At 43.2% G+C, this 13,423-nt stretch overlaps 1 protein-coding gene across 1 annotated transcript in view; it reads left to right on the top strand.

Annotated features, from left to right (window-relative positions):
* The first annotated feature begins 8,711 nt into the window (after window positions 1–8,711).
* The window catches only part of Megf9 (multiple EGF-like-domains 9), a 112,053-nt gene continuing 107,341 nt past the window's right edge, over window positions 8,712–13,423 (top strand). Inside the window, exon 1 of the mRNA NM_001107940.1 lies at window positions 8,712–9,486. Coding sequence (NP_001101410.1) covers window positions 8,895–9,486 — 592 coding nt within the window. The 5' untranslated portion in view covers window positions 8,712–8,894. The remainder of the gene's footprint in view (window positions 9,487–13,423) is intronic.

Genomic DNA, 13,423 nt, shown 5'->3' with positions numbered 1-13,423 from the left:
TATTTCATCTTGAAGGGAAATGACTCTGGGCAGCAAATGCAGCTTGGCTGAATAATAGACTAAGTCCCCAATGGGAAAGTGCATGACAGAGATTCCAGTGTTTCTACCTCTGAGAGAGGTAGCCCTGCCAGCATGTGGCTTAAGGATTACATCCAATTCCAAATTCCAGACTGCACTTGGGGCACTGCACACAACCAGTAAATACCCAGTGATCATCAGAACAGTGCCATGATTGTTTGGGCAAGCAAAAGATACCCATAAGCTTGAGAGAAGGCCTGATATTTTAGGACCTTCTTCAGAGGTTGTTCTAATTTGGGAGTGAGGGAATGACAAAGCCCTTTCCACTTCCTTTACACAATGTGGCTGGCTGGATTTGGAAGATTTTGTCATTTCTCGGGCCCCTACTGCTGCCCACAAGCAGCTCTCTCTCTCTCTCTCTCTCTCTCTCTCTCTCTCTCTCTCTCTCTCTCTCTCTAAAATACTGCCTTCCCCACTGATAATAAGCTGGCAGCCAGAAGCCATCTCTGTGATTGTAGAATGACAGTTTCTATAGAGAAAATTTGGTGATGTGAAGAGAGCCCTGAAACAGAAGTCAGAAGTGGGAAGGCAGATTGGCATCCAGCCCGACTTAAGGGATCTTATTGACCCACAGCTCCTCCCATGTAAGGGGTGATTTGAGTTTGATGGTGACTTGGGAGTAGGAATGTTAGAATCTGACGCTGATTCAGCTGCCATTTTGCAGTGTGAGAACCTATCAAGACTCTTTGTTTCTGTAAATCTTGGTTCACCACTCATACTTGATGTGTTTGGAGGGGCTGGAACTTAAGGTCATTCTAACAGTGTAGGTTCCGTTAAGCTACTTCATTACCAAGCAAAAACAAATACATAAAGCATTGAGCCGAACCTTCCTAATAGTGACCATTCAATAGTTACCTGTCCTGTTTTGACATTTGTTCCTTTGGTAGACCATTCAGAGAATTGCATTTTCTTTAAAATGGTGTTTGTCTGTCACTCAGAAGCCAGCACAAAATTAATACAGTTGCCATAAAGGGGACATCATAGTCTTGAAGGACTACATACCCTCAAAAGCACCTCAAATAGAGAGAGGAGTCAGGTGCCCACTGTGCCAAATGCTTCTCAGTCCTGAGCTCCCCTCTGGCAGGTCCAGGCTGTGGTAAGGAGACTCATCAGAAGGCACAAAGTGGAAGGAATGTGACTTTGCTGCCAGTCAAGAAATTCTGGCAGTGGAGTCTCAAGGACATTGTACTCTTCTGTTCTTCACATGAGGAAAGACAGTTGAGGAAAAGCAGATGTATAACAATGTTTTTTGAATGTTTATGACTTGTAAGGTTTTGGCTCAATGCCTTATAAAATTGTTTTTGCTTGATGATGCTTATCCTACCAAGAGAGAAATCAGGAGAGTGAGCCAAAACTGAACCTATGCAGCTAGAATGACTAGGGCTGTGTCTAGGACTTTTATTATAGAATTGCCTGACTTAACAACAACACCCATAAAAAATAATAACCAAAGTGAAGAGAATCAATAAGCAGTGATGGAAACCACGTTGGAATTGAGGTCTAAAGTCCTCCAATTTGTTACCTTGGTAACCTACTTTGAGTGACAGTATACTTCTTCATGACAAGGGAACAATCAATCTTTACTTCACAGTATAGTGTTAAAGGACTATGTACAGCAGGTGCTTCCTGTTGGATCCTAACATGTAATAAATGCTCAGTAAGTCACTGTTGATGTCAGTGCTACTGATACTGTCTACATCTCCCAGGACTGCTACAGAGCAGACAGGAAGTACAGACTGGGAAAGTGCTACTTGCTGTGGGCTTGTCAGTAATCCCACTTGTTACAATTATAGAAATCTAAGGGAAAGATTTATTCCAGAAGTTCAGACCCCATTCCTCCTCAAAATGGTTCAAATTCTTTGCTCTGCTGCCAACGGTGGTGACGAGCAAGGGTTTGACTCAGCGCCCACTGTGAATGACGTCCTTCAACATCTCAAAGAACTGTGCAGCAAATGCTTTTTCTGGACTTATTTTAACATCAGAGGGACTTTGAAGCTGGGTTTTAACATTTAACATCATTATTTAGAGATAGTTCTTTTCAAGGAATATAGGTTTGTGACGTGGGGCATGGTGGGAAGACACGACCTTAGATGCAAGCTAGTTCTGTTGTTGATTGCTAACTGGTTTTGAGAACAGTGGATGTGCATTGAAAAAATATTGGAAAATGCAAAAATATGTGGAAAAAATTTTAGAACATCCATAGGGCAGTCAGTCAAAGCAAAGAATGCTTATAGTTCAGTGTATTAGGACTTGGCCATTTATTCTGTATTATCCTTGTACATGTATTACATAATTTTAATCATATCAGTCACATAATTCATGTTTTCCATAATTTTGTACTACTGGAATGTGACTTTACGTCATGTTATTTTTAGACTCAGTTTTTATCTTTATGTCTTTGAATGCTCGCTTGCCCTCCCTCTCCCTCTCCCTCTCCCTCTCCCTCTCCCTCTCCCTCTCCCTCTCCCTCTCCCTCTCCCTCTCCCTCTCCCTCTCCCTCTCCCTCTCCCTCTCCCTCTGCCTCAAGTGTGTCTCCATGCCCATTAAGGAAGATGCTTAATTCCTTGTAGCTGAAGTTACAGGTAGTGCTGGGAACTGAACTTGGGTCCTCTAGAAGAGAAGCAAGATCATTGAGCCATCTCTGCAGCCCATGGATGCTTTTTAGATGCTTCATTTTCCAACAAAAAAGCATAGAGTGCAACATATTTAATCAATTCCTCTTAATTGTTTAGGTTTTTCTAATTTTTATTATCCTTTTCCCCTGTCTGAGGCAGGATCTCTAGGCTGGTCTTAACCTCTGCCTTTACTTCCACTGTCTTGGGATCATAAGCATCTGCGGTCATGCCCAGCACTCCATTTTTATATGTCAATACGTACATCTAATTATTTGTTTTCTTTGAGTAGAATCTTAAAAGTGGGAAATAAGAGTCAAAGAGAAAGGACAAGTTCAAGGCTTCTTAGAAGGCTTCGATTTATCAGTTTCTACAGTCTAACAGTTGTCAAACTGTTGAGTGACACTCTCAGGTCAGTACCTAGTATAACTGATTTTAGAACTTGCTGATTCCATGCAAATCAGTAGATTTAAAAGGATAGCAATCCACCATCTTGATTTGCAATGCACTTCATGCCTTTTAGTCACGTGTATTTCCTTTCCTGGGAGTAGTCTACCAGTGTTCTTTATTGGGAAGAGTTGATTCAATGGTGGCCCTGCCAACCCTAGGGTAAAAGATGCCAAACTTTGCATTCACCAGCATCTGATAGGAGACCAGGCTCTGGCAACATTAGTAAGACTCTGTGCCAGCGCTGATGTTTCAGGAAAACCAGAAAGGGCAAAGTGTCTGTGGATGAGCCTCTGCTATTATATTTTTAATGCTTTTTGATTCTCAATGCATCTTTTCTTTTTTTCTTTTTTTATTGTATTTTTTTTATTTACATTTCAAATGTTATTCCGTTTCCCGGTTTCCCAAAGCCCTAGATGCCATCCCCCCTCCCCTTCTCCTAAGAGGATATCCCCCCCAACCACTCCTCTTCCTGCCCTGACATTCCCTGGGGGCAATTCCCTAATGTACACTGGGGGTTCCAGCCTTGGCAAGACTAACGGCTTCTCTTCCCATTGGTTCCCAAAAAGGCCATCCTCTGCTACATATATAGCTGGGAACCATGGGTCTATCCATGTGTACTCTTTGGTTTAGTCCCTGGGAGCTCTGATTGGTTGGTTTTGTTTTTCTTATGGGGTTTCAAGCCCCTTCAGCTCCTTCAAGCCTTTCTCTCCTCCAGTTCAATGGTTTGCTGCTAGCATTCGCCTCTGTATTTGTCATGCTCTGGCTGAGCCTCTCAGGAGACAGATATTATCGGGCGCCTGACAGCATGCATTTCTTGGCTTCATCAATATTGTCTAGGTTTGGTGGCTGTATGTATATAAGCTGGAACCCCAGGTGGGGCAGGCTGTGAATGATCATTCCTTTAATCTCTGCTCCAAACTTTGTCTCCATATCTCCTTCTGTGAATATTTTTATTACCCCTTTGAAGAAGGACTGAAGCATCTGCACTTTGCTTGTCCTTCTTGAGCTTCATGTGGTCTGTGGATTGTATCTTGGGTAATTCGAGCTTTTGAGCTAATATTCACTTATCAGTGAGTGCATACCGTGTGTGTGTGTGTGTGTGTGTGTGTGTGTGTGTGTGTGTGTGTGTATGTGTGTGTGTGTGATTGGGTTATGCTGCTCTAGCAGGAGGGATAAATGTGTCTGACCTTCAGTACTTCAGTATTTGCTTTTGGCATACTGTTATGTGTAATACCAGTGGTCACATTAACAGATTGGACTGTAGAGATGAGAATTGGCTTTGAAGTCAGGCAGATCTTGGGCGAGTCTTAACCTTTTAGAAGTTTACTTTCCTCTTCTTTATTTTTTCAAACATAGGTGATAGTTCTAACCCTAAAGAATGAATGTGTTCCTGTTTTCATGGTGTTAAATTTTGATCAAACTCAAAGTCCCACGAATGCAAGCAATCACTCTATTCAGCTTCCAAAGTGCAAAACAGTAAAAAGCACTTGTCCCATCACAAGACTCGTCTTATCTCCAGGATACCTAAGCTGATTCTGTGGATTTCATGCTAATCTGGTGCCCAGCACAAACTGGAATCAGACTGAACCTTCCAAAGTATTTGTAGTTAGTGCTCAGACAGCTAGCAGGACTTCTCTGAATCTTTGTGGCCATTATTCCCATAGTGGGGATGGCAGCTCTCTTCTGGGGCAACAGGGAAAGTACTGGTCCTCATTCTGTCAGGGCTATCAGTTTTGTCTTCTCTTTCAAACATAATTTCATGAGCATTTTCCCTTTACAGTTTGATGCTGGTCTGAGTCCAGCCACTCTCACTTGCTAAGTGACCTTAGGCAAGCTGTTTAACTTTTCTATGCCTAGCTTTTTTTTTGTCTGCAAAATACAGATAATAAAATGCTGTAACGTGAATGCTGTGCCTCTCTATAACTTGTGTGTTGAAATCCTAACACTATCCCCATATGGTATTTCGAGTCCTTTAGAAGGCAGTGGGTCAGCAGGCCAAAAGCCCTTGTGAATGGGATCAGTGTCCTTATAAAAAAGACCCCAGACAGCTGCTTTGTCCTTTCAATCACAAGAAGACAGCGAACGGATGGCATCTGTGCACTTGAGTGAAGTCTCTTCCCAGACACTTAAGAAGCTGGTATCTTGATCTTGGATTTCTTAGTCACCAAAACTGTGAGAAATGTTTCACCACTGTAAGTGCTTTAGTTTTTGTTATAGTAGTCCAAGTAGTCTAGGACATATCCTTTGGGGTGGTGTGTCCTAACGGTTAAACGAAGTAATTCCTGGGTCTCTTGGTACAGTGCCTGGGAACTTGCAAAGTCTACTTTCTATTATTGATATGTTATACTTCCATGATAGCCATGTTATATAGTTAAATTAAACACATGTATTTCTATCTATGATGGTAGATATGTTTTTCCCCGTTTTTAAATATAAACTTACACAAGTCATGTTGGTCATGATGCAATTCCAGTATTCAGGAAGCTAAGATAGGAGGCTGTCATAAACTCTAGGCTAAACTGGACTACATAGGGAGTTCTAGGCCAGCCCAGATTGTAAAGCACTGTTTCAGAAAACACAATAAAACAAGCCATCTTTTAGTTTGTGGTATAGAAATAAAAGGATGTCAGTGAATTGAAAACTTTGGACTGGTTAGATGGCTCACAAGATAAAGGTAAGCACTTCGAGGCCTGGCAACCTGAGTGTACGAAACCCAAGTAGTAGAAGGAGAGAACTGGCTTCCCCCAAATGTCTCTTTTACATGCAAGCCAAGCAAGACTGTGTTCATGTATGTACACATATAACCACAAACAAAATAAAGATTTTTTTAAAAGTAATAAAAGAATCAAAGTTGAAGTAATGATAGTATATTTAAGTTACCTTACAGGCAGGCCTTGATTGGTGGTTATTTCTGGGATCCCAGCACTTGGAAGGCCAGCTAAGGTCAATCTAAGCTACAAAGGGAGACTGTCTCAAAATATTATCTTAAAAAAAATTCAACTTTTCCTAGACATATTTTTGGTGAATTATCCTATCTGAGATGTCCTGCATGAAATGTCCTTTTCCAAGGCACAGCAAACCTGAATCACTCTGCAAGGCCTTAGGCCTTTGCTCTGGGAGTCTCCTGACTGAAAAGCCAAATCAGCTTTTCCCCTCTAGTGGTAAAGAATCTCTGATACAGCACTGCTCAGGGCCAACCCAGCAGTTTTTAGATACCATTTGGAAATATCCAGTAGAGCAAATGTCAAGCCATGTCACCTGATCTGGAGTTTTTAGGACAGAGGTTTATGCTGTAGTCTTTCAGCTAACAAAACTCAGAGTTAGCAATAGCAATTGAAACGTGAAGTGACAATAGAGTATAATTGGTGTGTCAAAAAGGCGCTGTTAAAAAGGAACAGTTCTGTTTGATCTGTTTAAAGAATTAATGGCCTCGTTTTAAAGACAAGGAAACTCAGGTTCAGAGAGGGTAAAGTTTTCCTCCAAGGAAACTGGATCCAAGTCTGTGACTCTAAAGACACAAGCTTCCCTGTGAGAACAACAGGATCTCTTTCAGATTAATCAGCATGCCTTAGTGCTCACTGCTAGGCACTGGAAAACAGAACTGGATGAAATAGATAGGCAGGGGTAGTAATCACAAGTTCTAGTCCTAAGGTTGATGAGTACCCAGGAGAAGTAATTCAGTCATGTGGGTGGTTCGTTTTATTTGTGGTACTTATGTCTGAAAGCCATCATTAATCCTTTTAGGAAGAGGCAGGGGTTGATGGATCAGGACTAGAAACAAAGGCCAGTAGGGAACTAGGGAGGGAAGAACTCCCACTGAGAAATCCAAGTCCTAGAGGATATGGCATTTTGGTTGGTGTTGAGAAACCAGAAGAATACAGGGGTGGGGCATGCCACGTCCACTCCCTTCCTAAAGACAAGTAAAACAGAACATTGGCCAATTCTTGCTAAATATTTGTCTTCAGAACAGTTTCATGGCCCTCTCATTTTTGCCTCTGTTTCTTACATAGGTAGGCCTATAAAGACACACTTAGAGGCAACGTCACATTCAAAAGCAGAAAATTCACACAAAACACACACTCGTGAGCATGCATTAATATCCTTAACAATTCACATGAAAACACAAGTTTTCATATTTGAGGACTCAGAGATACCATCTTCACAGAAAGACTCACAAATGTGTTTATGCTTCCATACACAAGCTCCAACATATCCTTTCCCCACCCACTACTCACTCAGGCAAATAAATGCATGCTTTTGTTAACACACAGGAGTTCACACACAAATCTCATCCTGCCTGTCTGGTTAGAGGAGAATGACTAATGGGAAATCATGCACAAAGGCAAGCATCCTAGGAGAGGCCAGGAATGGGTTTACAGTGAGGCTGGTGTGATGGAATTAAGCCATCAGATGACAAACTTGTCCTGCCAGGCTGCACCTAAAAGTTGCTCAGCTGAGGCTACAATGTCGGACAGCACTGGATCTTGGGTGATGGTGCAAGTTTGCCTGCCTGATTTCCAACTTCCTCCAGAGTTTCATGTCATCCAGGGTCAAGCTCTGTTATCAGCCCAACCCCAGTGCCGGCAACAAGCAGGACTCTCTGGGGACTCAGGGGCGGTGTGGGCTGCTTTCCAACCTTAGGCTTGTCCTGACATAGTGCAACCCCAAGTGGTTAGCATTAATGACGGTTTACAACGTTGGGCCAAGCATTGGGTTAAGCCCTTCATGATTTCATTTTCACAACTCTGTGAGGGGGATGGGGTGTGCCCTCTCATCTCACCATTTATTTAGGTGGTTAAGAAAATTGCTTGAGCCACAATTCAGCAAGAGAGACAAGGAGCTGAAATCCAACCTGGTCCTATTCTATCTTTCCGAGGTTCTGGGCATAAGGTGTGTATGCCAGTTTGTCTCCTCTGGGTCAGAAGCTTGCTTCTTGTGCTTATGATTGGGCTCCAGGCCGTCCCATCCGGCTTAGTGCGGGGCCAGGCGATCAGCAGGTGCTTACCGGGGGCACAGAGGTTGGCTTGCTGAAGCTGTCAGCAAGAGCTTTAGTTTCCCCATCTCTGAAATGGGGATGGCAGCGCTGACCCCGCAGGCCCGAGGTCAGCTGTCTTGAACAACACAGTGAGAGCCCAGCTCCATCTACATTATCGTTGCCACCACCCTCGCCCATCCCAGGGATGCAACACACTCCCCGCCTGAGTCCGGGTGCGGCTCCGGTGCCCCCATTGTTCAAAAGGGCGGAGATGCTGCCCACAGGGACCCCCGCCCCGAGTCCAGCTCGCATCCCAGTGAAACAGATAATCTGGCCCAGAGTCGGCCGCGCGGGCCGTGTCCTTTGTCTGCACGGCGGCGTTGGGTGCCCAAGGCCCGCGCCCCGCTCTGTGGGTAGACAAAGCCGGAGCGGCGGCGAACCCAGCCGGCTCCAAAACCTCTCGCGCCTCCCGACGTCCCGCCTTCTTCCCCCTGATTCCTCTGATTGGTTTGTGCCATTACAAAGAGGCCGGGAAGCTGGCGGGTCACGTGAGTATACGCGACTTCCAATTGGTTGGGCTCCGCTGCCTATCGAGGAGGGCGGGCAGTGCGCGCTCCTCCCCGTCGCTCCCTCCGCGTTGAGGCCCGCCCGCAGGGCCGGCCGCCTGTCAGAGGGAGGTGGCGATGGTGCTCTTGGTGGCGGCAGCGGCGGCAAAGCTTTCCTTGGGCGGACAGCAGGGAAAAGAAGATGACTGACCGATCAACTGGATGAATGAATGAATGAATGGCGGAGCCGAGCGCGCCATGAGGAGCCTGCCGAGCCTGGGCGGCCTCGCCCTGTTTTGCTGCGCGGCAGCCGCAGCCGCTTCAGCAGCCTCGGCAGGGAATGTCACCGGTGGCGGCGGGGCCGAGGGGCAGGTGGTCGCGTCGCCCAGCCCTGGGCTTCGAGAACAGACCAGCAGCCCTTTCTCTAAGGCCGCGGCTCCCACGGCGCAGGCCCCGCGGACCGGCCCCCCGCGCACCACAGTCCACAGAACCGGGGCTGCGACCCCGTCAGCCGGCTCCCCGGAGACCATCCCTGTCCGCACCAGCGCACAACCCGCAGCCACCCTCTTCCCGGTTGTGGACCTGTCGTCCGCCACCCCTTCGGAGGACGGACACACTCCCACCACCGAACCACTGCCTTCCAGACCCGCGCCCACAACTCTTGCGAGCACAGCTGGCCAGGCGCCGACCACCTCTGTAGTCACCACCGCTCAGGCTTCCAGCACTCCGGGGACCCCGACTGCCGAGTCCCCGGACCGTGGCAGAAACAGCAGCAGAGTCCCGCCCACCGCACCTGTCACCGAAGCCCCTACTCCTCCTCCCCCAGGTGAGTCTCGGCGCTTCCTAGTCTTCTGGACCTTTCCCAGGCACTGCCTATTTACACACCAGCCTAGTCACCCTGGCCTCTTATTACCCAAGAGCTTCCCAAGGGAAGATCCAAGCTCCAGCTAGAGTAAACCCCCAATCCCTCCAAATCTAGAAAGTCTTTTGTCCCCCAACCCAGTGCTGTGCTCCATCCAGAGGGAGCTGCTGCTATGAGGAAGATGGGGGACTCTTCCAAAAACAGGGTTCTCTGGCTTTTGTCAGAGTCCAGGAATGGGCACAAACTTTTGTATTGGATCAGCCCAGAAGGCCACCCCACCTGAGATATTTGGGGGAAAGTTTGAAAGCTAGAGTGGTGCTTTATCAATGCCTAGGTAAAAACCTTTAAGGGATTCTCTCAAAGCTCTAGTTTCCTTGTTTCTTTAATAGTTAATAGATGCTGGTGTCGTGTGTGTGTGTGTGTGTGTGTGTGTGTGTGTGTGTGTGTGTGTGTGTGTGTGTGTGTTGGAAAAGATAAAGAATATGTTTTGCTTACAAACATGCCACTTCAGGCCTGAAATTAAAAATAAAAACATCATTGTAGTCGGTGTTTTCTCTGCAAATAAGTAGACTTGATAGGTCATTTGGGACAGGTGTGTATCTAGGTTGAGCAAGTTTATAAATTAGGTTAAATCCCTTCCTTGCACCACTTCATTCTGTCTCCATTCTAAGGTCAGTGCTTGGGCAAATGCCATTTAAGCAGGGATGCCCATTTTTGCCCTTTTTAAAATGAGGATATTCCTTACTGCTGATGCTGACATGCCAATTTGTGCCTGAGCTCACAATAGGAAATGTAGCTCTTCTACTGGTAAAAGTGTTCATAGTTAAGATATTCTTTCACCCTCTTGCATCTTAAGTAGGCCAAGAGCTCAACCAATAAGGCCTACTTCTTTAAGAAATTCTGCAAGTTTCTGAGATCTTTTGCTTTGCATTGGGGTGGAGATTTGCCCAGAGCACTTACTTGTCTAGCTTGATCTGATCGTTGACCTAATTCTTAGGCTCAGTGGTTTACTGTGGAGTCAGGTATGGACTTTGGACTACAGTTGAGTTGGTAGAGGATTTTCCCAGATGGCTAAGTCTTGAATCGTGTGTTGGAGCTTGGCAAAGGCATAAGTAGGAATGCGGATTATTCACCCCCAAAAGCCACATTTGGATCTCTTTTAGCTTCAAGGAATGTACTAACTAGCTATTTTTTAAACCTATGGTGCTTTTTTAGCTTTTTATAGAGATTGACATGTTACTAAAAGTTAGACTAGTATCTAAGTGTAGACTCTAGAGTCCATTTTTTAGGTTTGAATTCCAGCTTATTGCCCCACTTTGTGTGGGCAGGACCTTGTGTTCTCACTTTCTTCAACCTCGAGATGAAGGTTATCATAGTCCTTATAGGTTTGCTTTGAAAATTATGTAAAATGGGACTGAATGTTTATATTATTGATGTATTGAAGAAGCAAAGACAAGAGGAGCAGGAGTTCAAGCCAGTCTTGGCTACATACTACATTTAAGGCAACCTGGACTACGTAACAAGACTTTATCAAGAAAGAAAGAAAAACAGTAGAGAGCGGTTAGGAGAGGAAAGAAAAAAATTCACCAAGTCAATGCATACCTAACTAGTGCTTAGAATAGTTTCTGTGCTTGATAAGCACCACCTGTGTGTGTTGTGTTTTATTTATGACCAGCTCTGTTTTCTGATTAGAAAAATATCAAGAAGCCAAGTATTGTGACTTTTAAACATTGTTTTAGTAAATAGAAAAAGGATGAGTTAGAAATTCCGAGTTTTTAAGCATATATTATTTAACTAGAAGTTGCTTCCTTTTGTTAGTATCTGATAAATGAACATACAATTAATGTCACTTCATGTTTGACGTATTAAGAACACAAAGATAATCCTTACTGCCAAAAGAGATAATCAGAAGCCTACAAGAAAAGGACAACAGTCACTCCTTCACGGCTCTCTAGTTCTGGTTCCTAGAGGACCTAGAGGTTACTCCTAATAGTAGTTTGCTCCATCTTACAACATTTTTTTTGAGATGTATATCAACACAAAAATATTTTAAAATAATTTTAGGGCTCAGGAGTAGAGACTTCTTTACTGTGAATAATCACCAGTCACCACCAAAGCTTAAGTAATTAATAATTTGTAAAATTAAAATGGAATTATATATCCATATATATAGTTTCATCTTGATGTACCACTTAACTGTGTAACATCAAACTTAGTTATTTTCATGTTAGTACCTTCCATCTACTGTATTCCTTCCAATAGTATTTTTCATTGTAAATATGCACACAGAAAGTAGACTTGTTTAACCAATTCCTTATTAATTCATTTAACCAGTTCCTAATTCATACATACATACATAGATTGCTTTGAAAAGCACAGAGAAGAATGTATTCTTATTAAATCCATCATGTATTTATTATATCCTCTGATAGTTTGATAACAAATTGTTGCTTAGAATCAAATACATTTTAAGTGAAACCAAGCTTGGTTTATGAATATTTATTATTTGAAACGTTTTTTTCATAATTTCTGTAGGCTAACATCTGTATGGCTGTCTTTCTGTAGCAAACACTTCAGAATATCAAACTGAGGTCTTTTACCTTTGTTTAAAAAGTGTGTAATTTATAGTCCTCTGTAAATTCATTCACAGAATTGTTTAGTTCTCATTAGCTTGCCTGACTTTGTGGTCTACTGGTAAGCAATTTTAGCCTTACAGTGATATATTCAACTGGGACTTTTTAATTATAGCATGGGCTCCAATCTACTTTAGATAGTAAGTATAGCTCTTCAAAGGAGGAAAAACTACTATATGAATTTGAAAAAGCTGATTTGGCTTGCAAAGCTGGATTTCCTGCCATTGGGAAAGATGGTTGTAGAATTTTATTTCAACATTTCTATGAGAACTGGTTACCGTTTATCATTTGATTGGAAAGGTCTTGGAAAGTGCTATATGAATCAGTAAAAATTTCCCTCCTAGAGATTTAGCTGAAAGCTCTTACCTACCAGTCAGTTGGGATCCTGTTGTTTACACAGGGACACTGATATGCAAACTGAAACTAATTACCCAGCAAGCAGACACTTTCTTCTCACAAACCTGGTACAACACTATACTGATTGGTTGGATGAAGGGTGGATGGAAATGCTGTGATCTTACTAGAGAGTAATAATCAGCAGAAAGGCCCTAAGGTAATGACAAATGCTTCCTTGTTTGTTTTATGTGGATTAATAGAATATTAGAAGCCACTAAAGCCCAGCATGGCTCTACATTTTAAGAAATACTTTTATAAGCTTAGGTGAAACATCTCTGCTTTAGCTAACATTTGACTAAATGGATTGTAGCCTTTGGAAACATGTACAAGTCTGTTTTCTCAGTGCACATCTTCAGATATGGGGAATGAAGTTGTACTCTGAGTACAAATAATTTCAGCTTCTTCATTCATCTTTACTTGACGTGACCTCATATTTCTTCACTATCTTGTTCACCTCTATTGTGAACCTTTTCAGTTTTGTGTAACTTCCCTAAACACAGAACAGAGCTGAACCCAATAGTCTAGATATATTCCAGCATAGCTCATAGCAGAGAGAGTGGTTACCTTGTTCTTTCTGGGTACAATAGTGATTTTGTATTTAGTCCCCTAAGCACAGCATTTTTTTTTCTTGCAGCCAAATTGTGTGGTTGACTCACTGAATACATCAAGATATCTGACTATTTTAACTTATTATTTAAAAGATATGTGTTAGATAAATGTTCTTTTATCTGGACTTAGAAATGTTTGTGATTTTTGTAAAATACCTGAAAATTTTGCCATGCTTTTAAGATTGATTATGTCAAATTCAGATGTTTATTACAGCTCAAATTGTACTCCACCCAGGGTGTTAAAATGACTTGCAGGGTGTTCCT

This window comes from Rattus norvegicus, chromosome 5 (genome assembly GCF_036323735.1).
Source record: "Rattus norvegicus strain BN/NHsdMcwi chromosome 5, GRCr8, whole genome shotgun sequence".
Lineage (NCBI taxonomy): Eukaryota > Metazoa > Chordata > Mammalia > Rodentia > Muridae > Rattus > Rattus norvegicus.
The sequence above is the reverse complement of the archived record's forward strand: the minus strand, read 5'-3'. Positions and strand labels throughout refer to the sequence as shown.